General features: G+C 31.7%; 2 protein-coding genes across 4 annotated transcripts in view; one reads left to right on the top strand and one right to left on the bottom strand.

Moving 5' to 3' along the window:
• LOC118199375 (DNA-directed primase/polymerase protein-like) overlaps positions 1-11,412 on the bottom strand; it is a 79,835-nt gene extending 68,423 nt beyond the window's left edge. For 2 of the 3 annotated variants that reach the window (XM_085815588.1, XM_085815589.1), the window contains exon 1: positions 11,093-11,410. The gene's annotated coding sequence lies outside the window, so the exon portion shown is untranslated. Of the gene's footprint in view, positions 1-11,092 lie in introns of all 3 variants that reach the window. The other variant, XM_085815590.1, reaches the window with a different exon arrangement.
• Positions 11,413-11,546: 134 nt separating this feature from the next.
• The window catches only part of DMAP1 (DNA methyltransferase 1 associated protein 1), a 57,252-nt gene continuing 50,772 nt past the window's right edge, over positions 11,547-18,026 (top strand). Inside the window, exons 1-2 of the mRNA XM_085815591.1 lie at positions 11,547-11,702; positions 17,107-17,196. Of these exons, the coding sequence (XP_085671717.1) occupies positions 17,107-17,196 (90 nt within the window). The 5' untranslated portion in view covers positions 11,547-11,702. The remainder of the gene's footprint in view (positions 11,703-17,106; positions 17,197-18,026) is intronic.

The following is an 18,026-nucleotide window of genomic DNA, read 5'->3' as shown; positions in this document are numbered from 1 at the left end:
ATAGTCTCTTTATTATGTCTTTCCATAAGTAAGATCTTTGTGACCCACTGTCAAAAAGAGTTCTCACAAGTTCCTTTTTTCCATTATGGACAATCTTCACCATAATAGTTTGGAGAAGAGATATTTGCAGTTTTTGGTTAGACAATAAAGTCTCACTCATTTCATTAGCTGCTTTAGCTGCTTCCTTTTTTGAATTTCTAGAACCTTTTAGTTCTCTGTACATCACCGTTACATGATGTTTGTTGCAAAATAGGCATTTCACAGAACATTTACACTTTTCAGCAGCATGCCCAATTTTTAGGCAGTTCAAATAAGCTTTTTTCTTTCTTAGTAAATTTTTCTTATCTTCCAATGAAAGGCTGTGCAGCTTAAAGCACTCATAAGAATTATGTGTTTCCTTGTTACACCAAACACAAAAATTAAGCTGTTTCTTCTTTGAATCTCCTGTATAAATACAAGCTGCTGTGGCTGGAACTGAGTCAAATTTGTCTAGAGCAGAAAACCTTGTACGGGCCAACTGAGGACACTCTTCACTTTCAACTTCAATTTGGAGAAAATGCAATAAATTTTCAGTGTGTGCAACACTTTCCCTACACTGGCGAGATCGCTCCCATGCCCTCAGAATTTCTTCAGGTAGTGAAGACTCTACAAGGGGATACAGCATAGCTGCATAAATCTCACTTTTTACCCCCAGCATCTCCAAAGCTCTGAGTTGTGTCTCTAACTTATCATATAAGTTGGATAGAATCATATTTCCTTTTTTGCTAGCTTGAGCCAAAACCAGCTTTAATAATTCGCGAACATAGATTTCAACCAGTAATTCGTCTCGTGCAAATCGAGATTTTAGCTGCTTGATAGCTTCTTTATAATTCGCACCAGAGGGAGGACAACTATCTATGAGCTTTCTCGCTGGGGATCCAACGACCATTGCTTGTAATAGGTACTGAAATTTGTCATCGTCATCTATATTTACATCTTCATCGGTCTTCTTAAACTGTCCCCAAAATCCTAACCAATTTCGGGTCTCCCCATTGAATTTTTGAAGCTCCAACTTTGATAATTTAAAGTTCCTTTTCCTAGAATTTTCTAGTAAAGTTCCAGGTGTAATTACAGGAGGGGAATTCACCATTCTATTTTCTACTTTTGTTTTTAAACTGATATATTTATCACGATATGTTTCATTCGTGTCAAAATCAGCCAATACTCACTTTCATTTTCACTTTTCAACAAAAGTTCGTAAATTTGTGATTGAACTTCATCTAATCTGTTGAATTTTCCTTCCAACTGTGAGCTCAATACTTGGAGTTGATTAACTTCCATGTCAGGCTTTAGAATTTCAGCATCTAAAGCATTGGCAGCAATCGTAAACGATTGCCTTAGTGGCTTACGCTTTCTTAATAAAATTTCCATGATTTTAAATTTAATATGTCCAATATATTCAAATAATAAAGGATATAATCAAATAAATCATAAACTCACTTGATAAATTCCGATACGAAATCGATGTTTCGTTTTCAAACCATTGTTGTGTTTTCTTCAAATAGCCATTCCGTCCTGTCACCGGACGCCAGTTGTTTGAAATTAATCCAATTTCTTGACTTATTTAATAACTTTGGACGAATGGTAATATATTTCACAGAGGAAACCTTTTTAATTAACAATGAACTTATTTATTTAGCATTTTAAACATATCCAAAAGTAACATTCTGTGCGTTATCACGCTCAAGGTAATATATAGCAAAACATCACTGTTGCCACAAAAAATCTACTCTAAAATGAACATATTAAAAATTACTGTGTATTAACTGAGTTCGTACACGTTCCTGAACAAAAATGAAATTTAGAGAAATAATATGTCTTTAGTCGGTAATCTCATAATAGCTGCCAATAGCATTGCTGCCAATAGCATGTAATGGACACTTGCTAAGCATTATGATGATAACCACGAATTGAACATGTCCAGATATTGTGAACAAAAAGTAAAATTTTTCAGTTAATGGAATTTGTAGAGAAGTGGTATTAAATATAGATGCTATAACACAAGTTTTTTATTGGAGTGTCTATATTTTTCATTGCACAGTTTCAATCAAAACAAAAGGTTTTAACTTCATAACACAAGTCTTTCAATGCCCCAAGCATCAATCAACAGACATTAATATTTGTTACATGATCCTAAATCCAGAAATATTGCCACCAGTAACAAAGAAAGTGATAAAGAGGTTGTTGAGAATGAAAAAAATTTAGTGGGAATTCTCAATGTGGTAATTACAGGACTTAAACAGTGGAACTTTGAACAGGAAATTATGTCTATCTATAGAATTAAAGAGAAGGTATTAGTAGAAAAAAAAAATTGAAAAAGAAATTATCTCTATCTATAGAATTAAAGAGAAGGTATTAGCACACAAACACACACACACACAAAAAAAAAAAAAAAAAAAAAAAAACATATTTTTAAAAATTTTTTTTTTTTTTTTTGAAAAAGAAATTATTTCTATCTATAGAATTATAAGAAAGTATAAATAAAAAGAAGGTATTAGCAAAAAAAAAAAAAAAAAAAAAAAAAAAAAATTGAAAGCTTTCAGATTTCATATTATGTTCAAAAGGGCATTTTTTTTTAATGTTTTGTGTGTTACCTTTGTTTATTAAATATCACATTCTTCGCACTTAAATCATATAAAACTCAATTTAACAGCAATATCACAAAATATTTAAAAACAGCATATCTTTAGAATTTTCACTACACAGTCTCGCATGCTGAAGATAAAAAAAAAAAATTTCCATGCACTGGTTGCCATAGCTTGCTTTGAAATCATCGAGTTTGTTAATAAATTCATTAAAATTTCACAAAATTTGAAATAGATAAAAAAATTAAAAATTTGGGCTTCCAAGTGCCCATGTTCGATTGGAGAACTACTTTATTCCAAATTTTATCGCTCTAGGTACCATCGTTTTTTCACAACGCAAGAAACATTCATGCAGATTCTTCATTATTTAGTTTTTTTAAACATGGCGATAATATTTGGTAGCAACAGTTTGAAAATGGAACCAATACAGAAAGTGAAATGACACAAAATGCCGTTTTGAGACTAATAGTCCCTTGGGCTAATAAAGCAAACAAATAAATATTGAGCTTTTTTGTAAATTTTGATTTCCTTAAGGTCTTAAATACTTCATTATGTCAGAAACCATTACAGTACAAAGTCTTTAATCCGGACTCGTCGGGACTTCGGCGATTCCGGATTATAGATCATCAATTTAAATCTGGTAAGATGGCATGCAGAAATTATAAAATTAAAAATATTAAACGTAATTTATGAAATAAAGAGCAATTATGATCTAAAGGGCATCAAAATTTACAAAAGAAAAAGCTTAATATTTTTTGTTTACTTTATTAAACATTTCTTTCGATGTAAGTTGTTTAAGTTGCTTCGTTTTTTGTGCTCATACTTTCTCTTTAATTCTATAAACAGACATAATTTCTTGTTCAGTTCCACTGTTCAAGTCCTGTAATTGCTGTGTCAAGAATACCAACTAACTTGTGAATCGAATTTTTTTTTGTTTTCAATAACTTCTCTGTCACTTTCTTCACTATCGGAAGTGGTACATCGAAACATGCTTTCGCTTTATTGATCCTTTGGCAGCTCCAGAATCGGAAACTCTTTTTGACATAATTGAAAGTTCAAGCTAACTTTTTATAAAATTACTCTAACAGTCTGCATAAAATAATAAGCCGGATCCATTTAGAAGATCAAGGAACAACACAATCTGCAACATTAACTGAAATAGATCATTAGATAATTTTAGCCTAGCTTATACCATCCGTTATACATTAAGCGTGCATGCGTAAACGTATTATGCACATGCGTAAACGCATTAAAGTTTGTAGCTTTGAGGTCCGGATTATGGATGTCTGAATTAAAGACTGTACTGTATTTCATATTCTTAATTTTTATAATTTCTATATGTCATCTTACTAGATTTAAACCGATGATCTAATATCTGGAAAAATCACAAATCTGGAATAGATATTGAACTTTGTACTGTATAGTTAATCTATTCCTGACAAAATGTGAAATTCCTCCTAACAAAAATTTAATAACTTCAAAAAATTAATGCAAAAACCAAAGGTTCATGAAAGTCTTCAGTTACTCTTTTTAGATAAATTATGATTGACAAGAATAATTTTTAAGAATTTTTATTTAAAATTATAATAATAGTTTAATTACAATCTGACTTTCAAATATAAAATTAATACAGTCAAAAGTCGTTAATTCGGACCTCAAAGCTTTCTGCGCATGCGTCGCGTTGACGCCTTTATGGCTGAGAAAATGCTTGTGCGCGTGCACAAAATACGTTTACGAGTGCTCGTTTAATGTATAACGGACGGTATAAGCTAAGCAAAAATTATTTAATTATCTATTTCTGTTAATGTTGCAGATTGCGTTGTTCCTTAATCTTCGAATTGGATCCGGCTTATTATTTTTTGCAGACTGTTAGAGCAATTTTATAAAAGTAAGCTTGAACTTTCGATTATGTCAAATAGAATTTCTGATATATATTTATTAATATGTAAATGATCTACAAAGCGAAAGTATGTTTCGAAATTCATTAAACAAAAAGTGGAATTGCTACAAAAAATGGATAAAGGCATATCCTTTGTTTATCTAAACTTTGTTTATCTTTAACGCCGCGGTGCCGTGCAATGGAAGTTGATCTGTCAGCACTATCCTTATCTTCAGGGCAGATGTTTTTATTTTATTTGGCTTATAATTCCTTATTAAATGTAGTATTTCATCTCGATGTACTATATCTTTGATATGATTTAAATCAAATTCCTCGTCATTATAATTCGCTTCTGATAGCGAAGAAAGTAACAGAGGTTATTGAAAACGAAAAAATTTCAATTGACAAATTAGTCGGTATTCTCGACATAGCAATTATAGGACTTGAACAGCGGAACTTTGCAACTGAACAAGAAATTATGTCTGTTTAAAGAATTAAAGAAAATGTATTATCACATAAAAAACGAAGTAACTTAAACAACTTACATTGAAAGAAATGTTTAATAAAGTAAACAAATAAATATTAAGCTTTCTTTTTTGTAAATTTTGATACACTTTAGATCATAATTGTTCTTTATTTCATAAATTACGGTTTCATATTTTTAATTTTATAATTTCTGCATGCCATCTTACCATATTTAAACTGATGATCTATAATCCGGAAAAATCAATTATCCGGAATCGCTGAAGTCCCGACGAGTCCGGATTAACTACTTTTGACTGTATATAAGATATAAATTCCAATTTAATATATTCTGTGACATCATGACAGAATATCATTAAAAAATCAAATTATAAGGAATTATTGTAATCTCCCATACATGCCGCCATCCTCTAAGTGGTAATTCAAGTCAGTGGAAGGTGATTTGTATGTTATTAAGGAAAAAAAATCTCATTTCTTCAGTGGCACCTGAATTAAAATGTGGTCTACAAATTGTCACAATATGGATTTAGCCAATTGGGTCTCATGGTTCACCTTAGTTTCTTTTTAAGCATGACAGAACACTATTAGAAGTTATTGAATAATGATAATTCCTTATATTTTTTAGGCTCTCATGTTAGCACATCCAGCTAACAATTAGAAGACACATGGCTAAAATCTGATGAGGGATTTCAGCTATATGGCTCTCAAAAAAAAAAAAAAAAAAAAAAAGCCACTAATAAGTGCCAAGTCGAAGATCCAAAATCAATGGGCCTTCATCAATTCTGGACGGTTATTCTACGCTACGAGAGTCGACAGCAAGTTGTGGGCTGCCAGATGTCGCTGCTAGTAAAAATCAGGTCTGCTCGACATCCTATATTCTCTGAGTACGGAAGTTGTCGAAAGCGCGTGAAAAAGTGTTGCCACGTCGTTAATCAGGGTTGTCTAGTTGACGTACTAAGTAGACTTTGTATGTGTTTTCGCCGCTGATTTTTTAATATTTAAACGAAGAATACGGTCGTAGATCTCTGAATTGGTGGCGAATTTATAGAAAATATGTTGATGCTTTTACTCTGCCAAAAGATGTTTTCATTGCGTATTTCAGATTGCCAAAATTTATAGTTATTTTAATTTGGGATGAACTGAGAGAGTATTAGGAGCCACATTCAGAAAACAAGAACACAATTTCTACTGAAAGAAAGGTTATACTATTCCTGAAATTATAGATATAAATTGTAATTGTACGCTTTAAAAATGTAGAACATAATAATTTATCAAGCACATAAACCTTCTTCATTTAATACAAATATAGACATCCGATAAGCTTCTACTCGATTTATGTACAGCAAAAATTACGTTTACTTTAAAATCTAACAGTTGAATACCTTACGAATAATACTGTTAACACAAAAATGTCGTTCATTATTACGCGAAATTCACACTACTGTAAAATAAAAATTTAAAATAATAATAATAATAATAATTATAAAACTATAAAATAGATTTATAATATTTTTCCAGTAGTTGTACTACTACTATTGTGATAATTTTAAAAATAAGTTTTAGTTCAGAGGGGCTATTAATTTCATTTTGCCATTTTGTGGCGTTTCACGATAAATGGCGTTTCACTTTTCAAATCGTTGCCATCAAGTATTATCGCACTCTATTACATTTAAAGAAATTAAATAATGAGGAATCTGCAGAATGTATGAATGTTTCTCGCACTGTGATAAAACAACGGTACCTAGAGCCATGAAATACTGAATAACGTAATCCTCCATCCTAATATAGGCATCTGGAGGCCCAAATTTGGAACTGGGAATTTGTATTACTATCCATTTCATATATCATATTTTTTAAGCATTTATGAGTTTTTGATTAAGAAACCCAACGATTTCAAAGCGAGCAATTGCAAAAAACATTTTCATCTCTAGCGCGCGAGACTATGTATCGGAAATTCTAAAGATATGCTTTTTTTAAATTATATGATATTGCTGTTGAATTGAATTTTATGGTTTAAGTGCGAAAAACATGATATTTAATAAATAAAGGTAGCACGCAAAACGTTAAAAAAATGGCCCTTTGGGAGTAATATAAAATCTGAAGGCTTTCAGATTTGTTTTTTTTTTTTTTTTTTTTTTTTTTTTTTTTTTTGGTGTGTAATTTTAATACGTTTTAAAACTGGTTTCTAAGTGAGGACTTTCTAAGGGAAACTGGCTCGTATACACGTTACACATGGGGAAAGCCACAAAAACGCCAGCCAACTCGTTCGCGGGATTTGAACCTCGGACCAAACTACCTGTGTTCAGCGACTCTACCACTCGGCGGCTGGTGGGCTTGTTAGCAGAATTATACTGTATTATTATTGTATTATGCTATAAAGTAACAATGCTATAAGACTGAGGGTTTGTTCATGGAATAGTACTTTTGTAACCTATTATAGTATTAAAAATCATTGTTTCTTTGCAAACTTAAAAAAAATATATAAATAAATAAATAATAAAAATACTGTTCATAGCATTCTCATTTTTATATTGTAAAAGAGATATTGATTATTATTAGTTTTCTATTTAAAATGTGTCGAAACGCTAGTTTGATAAGGACTTGAACTGCAGGAGACCTACACTGTTTATTTTTACTTTAGCACTTCCATTGTGAAAATATTACTATCTTTTAATTATTTTCACAGAACAAAATCTTTTGAGAAGGAAGAATATTTAAACTGAGCAATTCTTATATATATACAAAATTAAAATAACAGCAATGTAACATTGAAAAATAAAGGTATTAGTAATTGTGTGACAAAAATTGCAAAACGAATTAATCACACATACAGAATAGATTAGTTTAATTTTGGTTATATATTTTATATTGAAAAAATATTTTCTTTCATGTTAATTATAGAATAAATTATTTAAAATAAAGCATTTTGATGCGTGTGTGATAATTGAATGCAGCAGCAATCGGCCATACTGTAATAGCGAATGAATTTTATTTCTTTTCCAGAAAGAAATAATTTTCATAGAAAAAGAAAATAAAAAAGGGAAGAAATATTAAGAAAGAAATATTTTCTTTCTAATTTCTTATTTAAAGAAATATTTTTCGAATAGTAACTGTAAAATAAATTGCGGGAAAACAGTTTTAATGTAAACATGAAAAAAAATACTTAGTTTGCTATTAGATTGTAATGCAAATTAATCATATTATAAATTTAAATAATTAAAATTGTTTATTTCTAAAAGGATTTGAAGTAAGCTTAATTCATTTATTCTTATCTATTTACCATTGCTTTCGTGGTATCCCATATCACTCTTTATTTCTTAGCTCTAAATTCCCGCGTTAACTTTCCCATTAAAAAACGAGATTTTCTTTCACATAACACAGCAGCATATTCTGCTGCGTGTTGGTCATAATACCGTTTTGTGCAATTTTTTTTTTCGAACTACAAATGCAGCGTGTGAGTTAGTGAAATAATGGGAGAATATTCCTAGAACTTCAGCCAGCTTGCGCTATAAATATCGTCACTCGTCTGTACTGCGATTGGTCTAAAGCTCCTTGAAGCCTTGTCCCCTTCCAGTAAAGTTAAATGGACCCACCCGCCCTCCAACTGAGGACCACAGAATGGCTTTCTCCGATAAGTTGTGATGGCTGTCCATACCGGTTCTTTTGAGCCAATATTGTTCGCTCAAGTTGTAGACAGATCCAGTGATCATAGAATACGCGTCCTGGATTTTAGATCATCTGTTTAAATGTAGTAAAGAAAACCAAAATTTTACAAGATATACTGTATATATATATACATATATATATTCAATGTTAACATTTATTTTGTTTTATTAATCTTTTCACTTAAGATAAATATCTCTTCAACATAACTCTTAGATCTCTCATTACTGAATGGATTTTTAAAAAAAATCTATTTTATATTTGCATTTCAGTGCATGCAAAATTCCAATATTCATTGGCTGATTGACAGATGTACAATTCTGAGCATGGAATAAAATGGAGATGTTATCTTTTACTAGAATTTTATTTTGATAATAGAAATAAAAATGGACTAAACAAAATACGGTTAAAATTTACTATACGGTACCCCTTGGCAAATCATCTGTTTTTTTTACACCATGATCGGCACCAGGAACATTGGCACCAATTTTAAGATGGTGCTGATCCTTCTGCCCGCCACACAAAACCAAAACAAGAAACCAAAGACTTACACAAACTGTGTCCATGTACACATCGACCTATTTTCACTTAAAAAAACATCAGAGGATTGCACAAACTAGGCACTGCACACTGCCTTAACTTTGTCCATGTACACATAGATCTATTTTCACAAACAAAATCAGGAAGCTAAAACACAGTTAAAACTATCATGTTAACCAGAAAATTTTTTCCACTGTCTTAACACACAGAGATGAACAAATAACCAAAAATACACAAACAGAGAGTAATAAATAACCAAAAATAAAAACATTAAACAACAAATCTTTTAAACAGAGACAAATAAATCAATGAAACGTCAATTTTTTAACATACCTTTTTTTGCATGTGCATATGTTAACACTTCCCACTACCAGCTCCTAAGTAATTAAATTAAATTTTTGATTACGTCGGCTCATCCGCTGTTAATCAACATTCATCTTCTTACCCACCTCAGATGATGGTACCCACAGCAAAATAATAGCAAGTTCAAAATCCAAAACCATACCACCACGCACATGCAAGCAAACACACCAACTGAAAACCAAACCAGGTTCCTTACAAAAGGGTTACTATAACAAAAGATAGCCAAAATCTAAATTTATCACAACATGCTTGACGATATTCACAGAAAGAACCCATTTTTAATGACAAAAACTAAACACAATTTTCCCCAAGGTTAATTTTGCCAACATTATCAACATTAGGGTTACCAAAACACTTATTTCATGCAGTGGACTTATGGATTTCACGAACAACCAATACCACTTGGCGATTTTTTCAAACAGAAACCAAGGGGTGCCGTACAGTAAAGATCAACCCAAAATCTTAAGCTGGATTAAATCTGACAGTTGAAGAACAGCATAATTCACAATGCTAGAAGAGTGCAATTTAATTCTTCTTCCCTTTTATGCCAATAAAAGAAAACAAGCGTGTGCAACTGTATACCCTGTGGTTGCAACATTCTCTCCAAGCAAGCACTGATCTTTGGGTTTCACTTCTTACATAAAAAGCTACATAAGATTTAGAAAACTAAAAATAAATGTTTGATTCGTCCCCACACAGACAGGAACATACAATCAGTCAAGGGAAGGGAAGTGTGAATCACTGTGAATGAGTGAAAATGTAGGTGTTTAAAAGCAGAACAATCTGCAGGATGATGATTCAGTATTTATCACTGATAATGATACTTATTGACAAAATGAATCTCGGGTAATCAGGGTAAAAACTGATTTATAACACACTTGCTTTTCTTTTAAGCATCATATTCTTCTTCCTGCACAGAATGAGAAAAGGAAAGGGTCTTAACACTCCATCGGGCGCATTGACCTGACAAATACAGGCGTGTCAAAATCTCTGTTTTTGTCCCCTTAAGCTGCGTTCAGACGGGGAAGTAAAGGGCATAAGTGAGTAAAGCCGAGCTCCGTTGCCAAGGCAACCAGTCTGTGCTATGTCACAAAATCTGGTTTAGGGCTCGTGGCATAGGGTTCAAAGTTTTCAACTTTACAGCGAGTTTGGAATAAACGTTGAACAATCAGAGCGAAGCTAAAACGAAGCGGCATTCTGAAGAAGATTTCGCTGTCACAAAACAAGCAGAGCAAACGCAGGAAATCAATCGAGCAGGAGAACAGCGCGAGAAAGTTGTAGACACATCCAGGCATACAGAAATTTAGCTTCTCTCGTTGGCCACGGCTTACACCCCGTTCTCGCAGGTGTGAACAGAACTCCCATATTTTATGCCCTTATGACTATGCCTCTATGCCCTTTACGCCGCCGTCTGAACACAGCCTTAAACTTCTTTTCACGACCTTGACCTTATCATCTGTCATCTGGCCACCCCCTCCTTTGGAATGCTGTAACGACAATACATACCTTGGTAAATACTTAATATTAATACAATACATACCTTGGTAAAATCCTAATATACGGTACGGCCTTGGTATGATTTTGAAAATTGTTGCCAATACCAAAATGACTCATTTACTGCTCATGATACACACCACGTTTACTGATCATCATAATATCGCCAAATCACGTGTGCACCGTATACTAGACCTTAGATGTGAGAAAAAAAATGTACATACGATATTAAAAAATAAATAAAAATGAGAATTCAAACATAATATTGCTTTTTAGAAGTTACAGCTTGCAGTAAAATAAACGAATAACAAATTTACAGTTGAAATACTCATACTTTCGCGCCTAAACATGTAAACCGCGATTAGGGTTACAGTAAAAAATAAATCAATTATAACTGGAACTCTAAAAAAAAAAAAAGGCTTTTGAAATCTGATCGAAATTGCGTCAGCATTAAATTACTTATTCCATTAGTATATTGTTATAAAAATTTATAGAATTATTTCTAATTTCAAAATCAAAGAAAATTGTTGTTGAAAATAATTTACAAAGTATGAAGTGAAAAGAATGCAATGTGTACATTATTTTAAATCCCATCCAGTTTGTTCCTATGCTTTCTCAGATTAATAAACAAATATCGTCTCGCAGGTGTATGTAATGTAAGTTGTTTTATGAACGTACATTTTCTAAATATACTGCTTAATTACTGAGTTTGTTTCTTTTATTAATTTTCCATAGCTCTGAAGAACTTCGTTGTATACACAGTTTTAATAATTTTTTATTAAACCGGTTGCTTTGTTTAGGAATAGTTATGTTTCATAATTTTATTTTTATTTTTTGTAAGGACTAATCGGAAACTAATGGATTAACATTTATTTTGTTTGTCTAAGTGAAAAGACTATTTATTCACCGTGAATGCTTAGTTCCCCTGCAGTATGTAAAGTGGCTCTAAGTAAAAGTTCGACAGCTACATTATTATGTTTTATAAAGGAATTTTCCTCATAGGAAGTAATTTTAGTAAAGTATAAAATAGACTTTATAAATTAATGTTCAACTACATATTGATTTATCATAAACAAAAGTGGAAGTTAGCCCCTACTAATTTTTTACAAAATGCATATCCTCATATACTAGACATTTCAATTTTAAACCTATAAAATATGAAAACTAGTTTCATAATGAAAGTCGGACAGTGTATAATTTTGTGATTTTTCGGCTAAAATTCCATAAGTGGGGTAAGTTAGCGCCAAACTATTTTGGCCTTCAAAATTTGGTGAATTTTTTAGGCGGCAATGAAAGCACTAAAATGTGATTTTTAAACGCCAACAGAATAGTAACTTTTAAGTTTTGCAGTAGTGAAACGCCGTTATTTTATGTAAATATAATCCTAAAATGAGATGATAAAATACTAGATGAGTAAAACAAAGTCCAACAGCTTTGCAAGTAAAAGCATAGCCCTATATAATGTAATTCAGGTAAAAGTATAGTTTAGGGTACCCCTTGGCGATTTTTGGCGGTAAATGGATACAGATTTTGTGCAATGCTTTGACTTGTTATTTTGGCTTGCGAAGTGGTGATTTTGGTGCAAAAATCGGTTGATCTTTACATTATGGTAACTTGGCATTTTTTTGGCGAAAATTTGGCGACCAACTCTCCTACAGCAACCCTCTATTTTTTTTTCCCGCCGCCATTTTGTCTTCACGAAGTAAAGACATGTTTCTTTTCTTTTTATCTACTAAACACTTCTTCCAACAAACAACCTACTAGCCGAATTACACTTATGCTAGAAATTTTATCTAACAAAACTGCTTAATCATGACAAATATTCACTGCAAAATTGGGAAAAAGTGCACAATACCATACTCCTTACGCGTTTTTCAAAATAACACATACACATAAACCATGTACACGCCGACTTATTTTTACTTAAAAAAACATCCCGGAATTGCACAAAAATGGCATTACGCACACCCTTCACTATATCCATGTACACTGCTTTTTTCTCATAAATTAGAAATACATGACAATTTTCTCAATCTTTAAACCCGGTAAAAAGAACATATATGAAATTACCTGATCGCGAAAAAGTAATGAACATTTCCACATATAAAATAAATAAAATATCCAAAAACTTTTACCTCTAAATCATCTATTACATTATGCACGTCACCAACGAATTCATACCGCAACCATTACAAATACTTATTGTCAGATATTTAAATTATTTCCATGCACGTTTACTTCAACTAAAACGTATACCAAATTCCTACAAACATAAAATTCACAAAATAACTATCATTTAATTAAAATATAATTAAATTCAAAAACACTACTTAAAATATAAATGAGCACATACATTAAACTAATACATACATAAATACCCATTTCGAATTCACTTTAGTTACGGCCATGGGATCCAAAAATTCACGAACACTGTTTCACACAACACAGAATAAAGCCAGATACAAAATTTCCAGATTTTTTCCCGATTTCCCCCCTTTTCCGATTAAAGAACCGTAATTCGTCCATTAATATCACATGACATATCCCATGATATCTCATTTTCTTTCACACAAAATAATGCGTAATCGGAACTGAGTACTGCTCACATTATTACCAAAGTGCCAGGTAGTAACCTTTATCGCCTCCAAAATGTCGCCAAACTACCAGTTACCATATTGTAAAGATCAACCCAAAAATCTTCGCTACACAAAGCCAAAATAATAAGACAAACAATTGCACAAACTCCGTATCCATGTACACATTGACTTATTTTCACTTTAAAAAAAAACCCTGAATTGCACAAAAATAGCATTGCGCACTCCTTTGACTTTATCCATGTACACGTCAATCTATTTTCAATTTTAAAAAAATCCCAGAATTGCACAAACTGGCATTACGCACTCCCTTTACTTTGTCCATGTACACATTGATATATTTTCACTGAAAAGTCAAAGGAGCACCAAAGTCTACAATGTAGGCAAACAAAAAATACATAATCTGAATAAAATATATTTTAAACCAATAAAATAACATAAAAAAGGAAAAACATGTTATATACATTTATTTTCGAATTCGCTTCGTACACCCAGAGCCACGTAAAAATCAAAATATCAATCATACTCAAATGACTTTTTTCAAATCAGGTACTCTTTCTGATCGAACGCTTCACATAATGACCATCTGAACCTTTGTTCCTACAAACCCATTCAAATCCATCTAAACGGTTTTAACACAAACCAAAAAAACGCTTACAAAACATACCATGATTCAAAATTTCGCAGAATCATGCACCTGATTACGTCACAATAGGGTTTCTATAACATTCAACTACTCAGGTTACCATAAATGAAACAACTTGGCGATAAATCAGACAACAACTTCGCCATAATACAAGGGGTACCTTAAAGTCTACTCTACCCGTAATTCATCATAAAATAGTAGAATGAACAATTCTTGTAAATAAATGTATACACTTATCAGATCAGAGCACTGCGAAGTCAGTTTTAAACATAAACAGAATAGCAAATTATGCATATTCAGCATCATAAACTAACTAAAATATTCAAGTTACTATTGTCGTGGAATTCAACACACTAAACAACTTTTGTTTAAAGCTTTAAATATTCCACATCTTTCGATTGCCACATGCAAGAAACAAAACTTAAAAAAAAAACTAAATAAAATTAAATGAAAACATTCATAAATTATAAACTTCATGTCATATGAAATCCTACATTCTCCCACCAACAACTTCTTCTGCAAATTTTTATATAAATGTAATATTAAACATATATATAACAATAATATTAAACAGTAGAACTTTTAAAAACAAATACAGTATTTCAAAATTAAATTTTAAAAAAATCTGGCTCCACTAAATTTGCGCTCTTACTGTTACCGAAATAAAGCTCTAGGTTTGCCACAAGAAAACATACAGCAGGAAACCACAACCAAATTAAAATCGTGCCAAATAAAAAACTCTCGCCAAGCTTGGCGCTCACCCCGAGAATGGAATTTTAACCGATTTTTCTTTATTAAGAATTTTTCATGAGTTTCCTTTCTATTGACTTACCAGTGTAATTTGTTCTTTGCCTGCTAATTTTCGTTTTGATGATTAAGAATGAGAAGGCAGTTTGAATGAAAAATTTTGGAAATACATGAGCACATAATAAAGTATTTTAAAGATGGGCTGGCAGAAAGAGATGTGGTAAAGTGCAGAATCGCCCACTTATTTGTTTGGCACTTTTTACAAGAGTAAGAAGAATTGGATTTCTGTCAATTTTCTTTGACTTTTTAAGTGAAAATAGGTTGATGTGTACTTGGATAAAGTCAAAGGAGTGCACAATGCCATTTTTGTGCAATTCTGGGATTTTTTTTTAAGTGAAACTAGGTTGATGTCTACATGGATACTGAGTATACAATTCTTATAAACGCCCCAAGCAGTGGGTGATTCTGCACTTTCCCCGACATGTTGCGAAAGTAGTAAATTGAAGGGGGCACTCTTCTGTTACCAGGACTGGATTAAGAAATGTATGCATGGGTAAAAATATATTTATGGGTGCCCCGTGGCGATTTTTGGTGGTACATGGATACCGAGTTTGTGCAGTTCTTTGACTTGATATTTTGGCTTTGTGCAGCGGCGAAAGACAAAATAACAAGTCGAAGAATTGCACAAACTTGGTATCCATGTACACATCGACCTATTTTCACTTACAAAAACATCAGAGAATTGCGAAAACTTGGCATTGCGCACTCCCTTGACTTTGTCCATGTACACATGTATCTATATTCACTTAAAAAGTCAAAGGACCAGCCAACAAAAATATATAATCTCAATAAACTACATTTTAAATTAAGCAATGAAATAACATAAAGAAGGAAATTCATCTTAGCACTACACAAAAGAAATATCCACTTAACCTTATTTAGAAATTTCCCTTTCTTCAGTCAAACAAAATTCCTTAACAGCATCTAAAAATTTTCTAAAATTATCTGAACTAGAATCTGTATACCAGCGACGCCATATAAATTCACAAAAGTAAGAGTCGAAAATATCCTCCAATGTTCGACCATGCGTATTTCTTTCCTACAAATAGGACACTTATAATGGCTTCTAAGTAAACCTTCATTTACACACCACTCAATTAATGCTCTTTTCTTCTTTGGTTCTGAATCATATAGAAACTTCAAATTAATCTTACCACATTCAGCCATTGTACCGTCTAAACTACAAAGCGAGCAATGTACTTCCTAACCAACACACACCACAAGCCCTTACAAATCTTTTCGTATAATTCAAAAGTTCCCGCAATCACGTCATAATAGGGTCGTCATAATTACATCATAATAGGGTTTCTATAACATTCAACTATTCGGGTTACCATAAATGAAACAATAACTGCGCAATAATATAATAGAAGGGACACCCTTCAATCTACTGTAACCTATGCATGTATGTGAAGTGTATGTATGTGTGTATACAAAAAATAAATTTTATTAAGCTATCATTGGTTCCGTGTGCATTAAATCCATTATGAACCTGTATACATGCAAGGATATTTTATTTATTGCTATGATAATGGTACTATTATTTTTAAAAATTATTCCATTCAGTGTATTATGGATTATGTGTGTGTTAACTGTATTATATATTACTTTTAATAATAGAAATCTCATTCAAAAGTTTAAAGTTTTAAATTATGAAGATATTGTTTTTAAATCATGTGGTTAATCTTAGGACTGCTTTAATCTGAAAGTTAAGAATTTTATGGAATATTGATTTGCAACACTACAAGAAATGAAATTTTCATCTTTTTTGCATTAGGCAGTTGCCACATTTTTTTGCACCTTTTTTATGCACAGCTGAAAGTACTGTATGTGTGCATATGCATAATGTTGAAGTACCTTTATGTGTGCTATCTGTAAACTATTTTTGTAACTAAAAATTATTTACTGAAAAAAAACTGCTGAAATGCATGACAAGCACATAATAGATAAGTATCAAAATTTATTATATTTTCTGATGTGAAATTTTGGTTTATTTTCCCGTATATTTTGTAGATGAGTGATGTTCTTGATATATTAGATGTGGAACGTCCACAGACTCCAGAAATTAGTAAAGAGAGTATATTGGGTAGTGATGGAAGAAAAGTAAATATACTTTACCATTGTATACATCTTTTATAATTTGTAGAGTGTGTGTTTTTGAATGCATTTGGAAGCAATATATTAAATTATTTAATAATGTTAAATATTTTATAAATAAATAACTTTTCAGTAGTTATCTGGTGCTTGAAATTTAAGATATAAATCATTCCTTCATGGAAAAAAAATAGTCTGGTTTTAAATACATTGAATTCGTTATTTCTAGTGAAAACTTAATGCTTTTGTAATCTCCGGATGCTTCTTTTTCTTGCACAGAACCATTTAACTGCTGGCTTTTGCCGATGTTATTGATATCAGTGGGTAGTCAAAATGAGCTGTGGTTGAGGCATTCGTCTCGCTTGAAAAGGCAGCAAAAAAGATGGGCCTAATCACTAATGAAGACAAAACTAAATTTATGATTGCATCTAATAAAACTGTTGACATATCTTCCTTGAAGATAAACAGTTATATCTTTGAAACTGTAAAACAATTTAAATATCTGGGCACATTGATCATGAGTTGCAATGATATAAAAATTGAAATAAAAAATAGAATATTTATGGCTAATAGATATTACTATGGCCTTAAAAAACAACTTAAATCCAAACTAGTCAACATAAAAACTAAGTTAAATTTATATAAAACTTTAATAAGACCTGTTGCCCTTTACGGAAGTGAATGTTTTATGCTTAACAGAGCAGATAAAGACCTGATATCAACTTTTAAAAGAAAAATCCTAAGAAAGATCTTTGGACTGGTACAACAAAATGGCATGTGAAGGATTCTCTATAATCATGAACTATATGGAAAATATAGGAAATATGGCGAAACTGATA

The sequence above is a fragment of the Stegodyphus dumicola genome, chromosome 4 (assembly GCF_044657685.1).
Source record: "Stegodyphus dumicola isolate Sdum_Otavi_A_Nest chromosome 4, ASM4465768v1".
NCBI classification, from domain to species: Eukaryota; Metazoa; Arthropoda; class Arachnida; order Araneae; family Eresidae; genus Stegodyphus; species Stegodyphus dumicola.
Note: the sequence above shows the minus strand (reverse complement) of the source record. Positions and strands in the feature narration are given on the sequence as shown.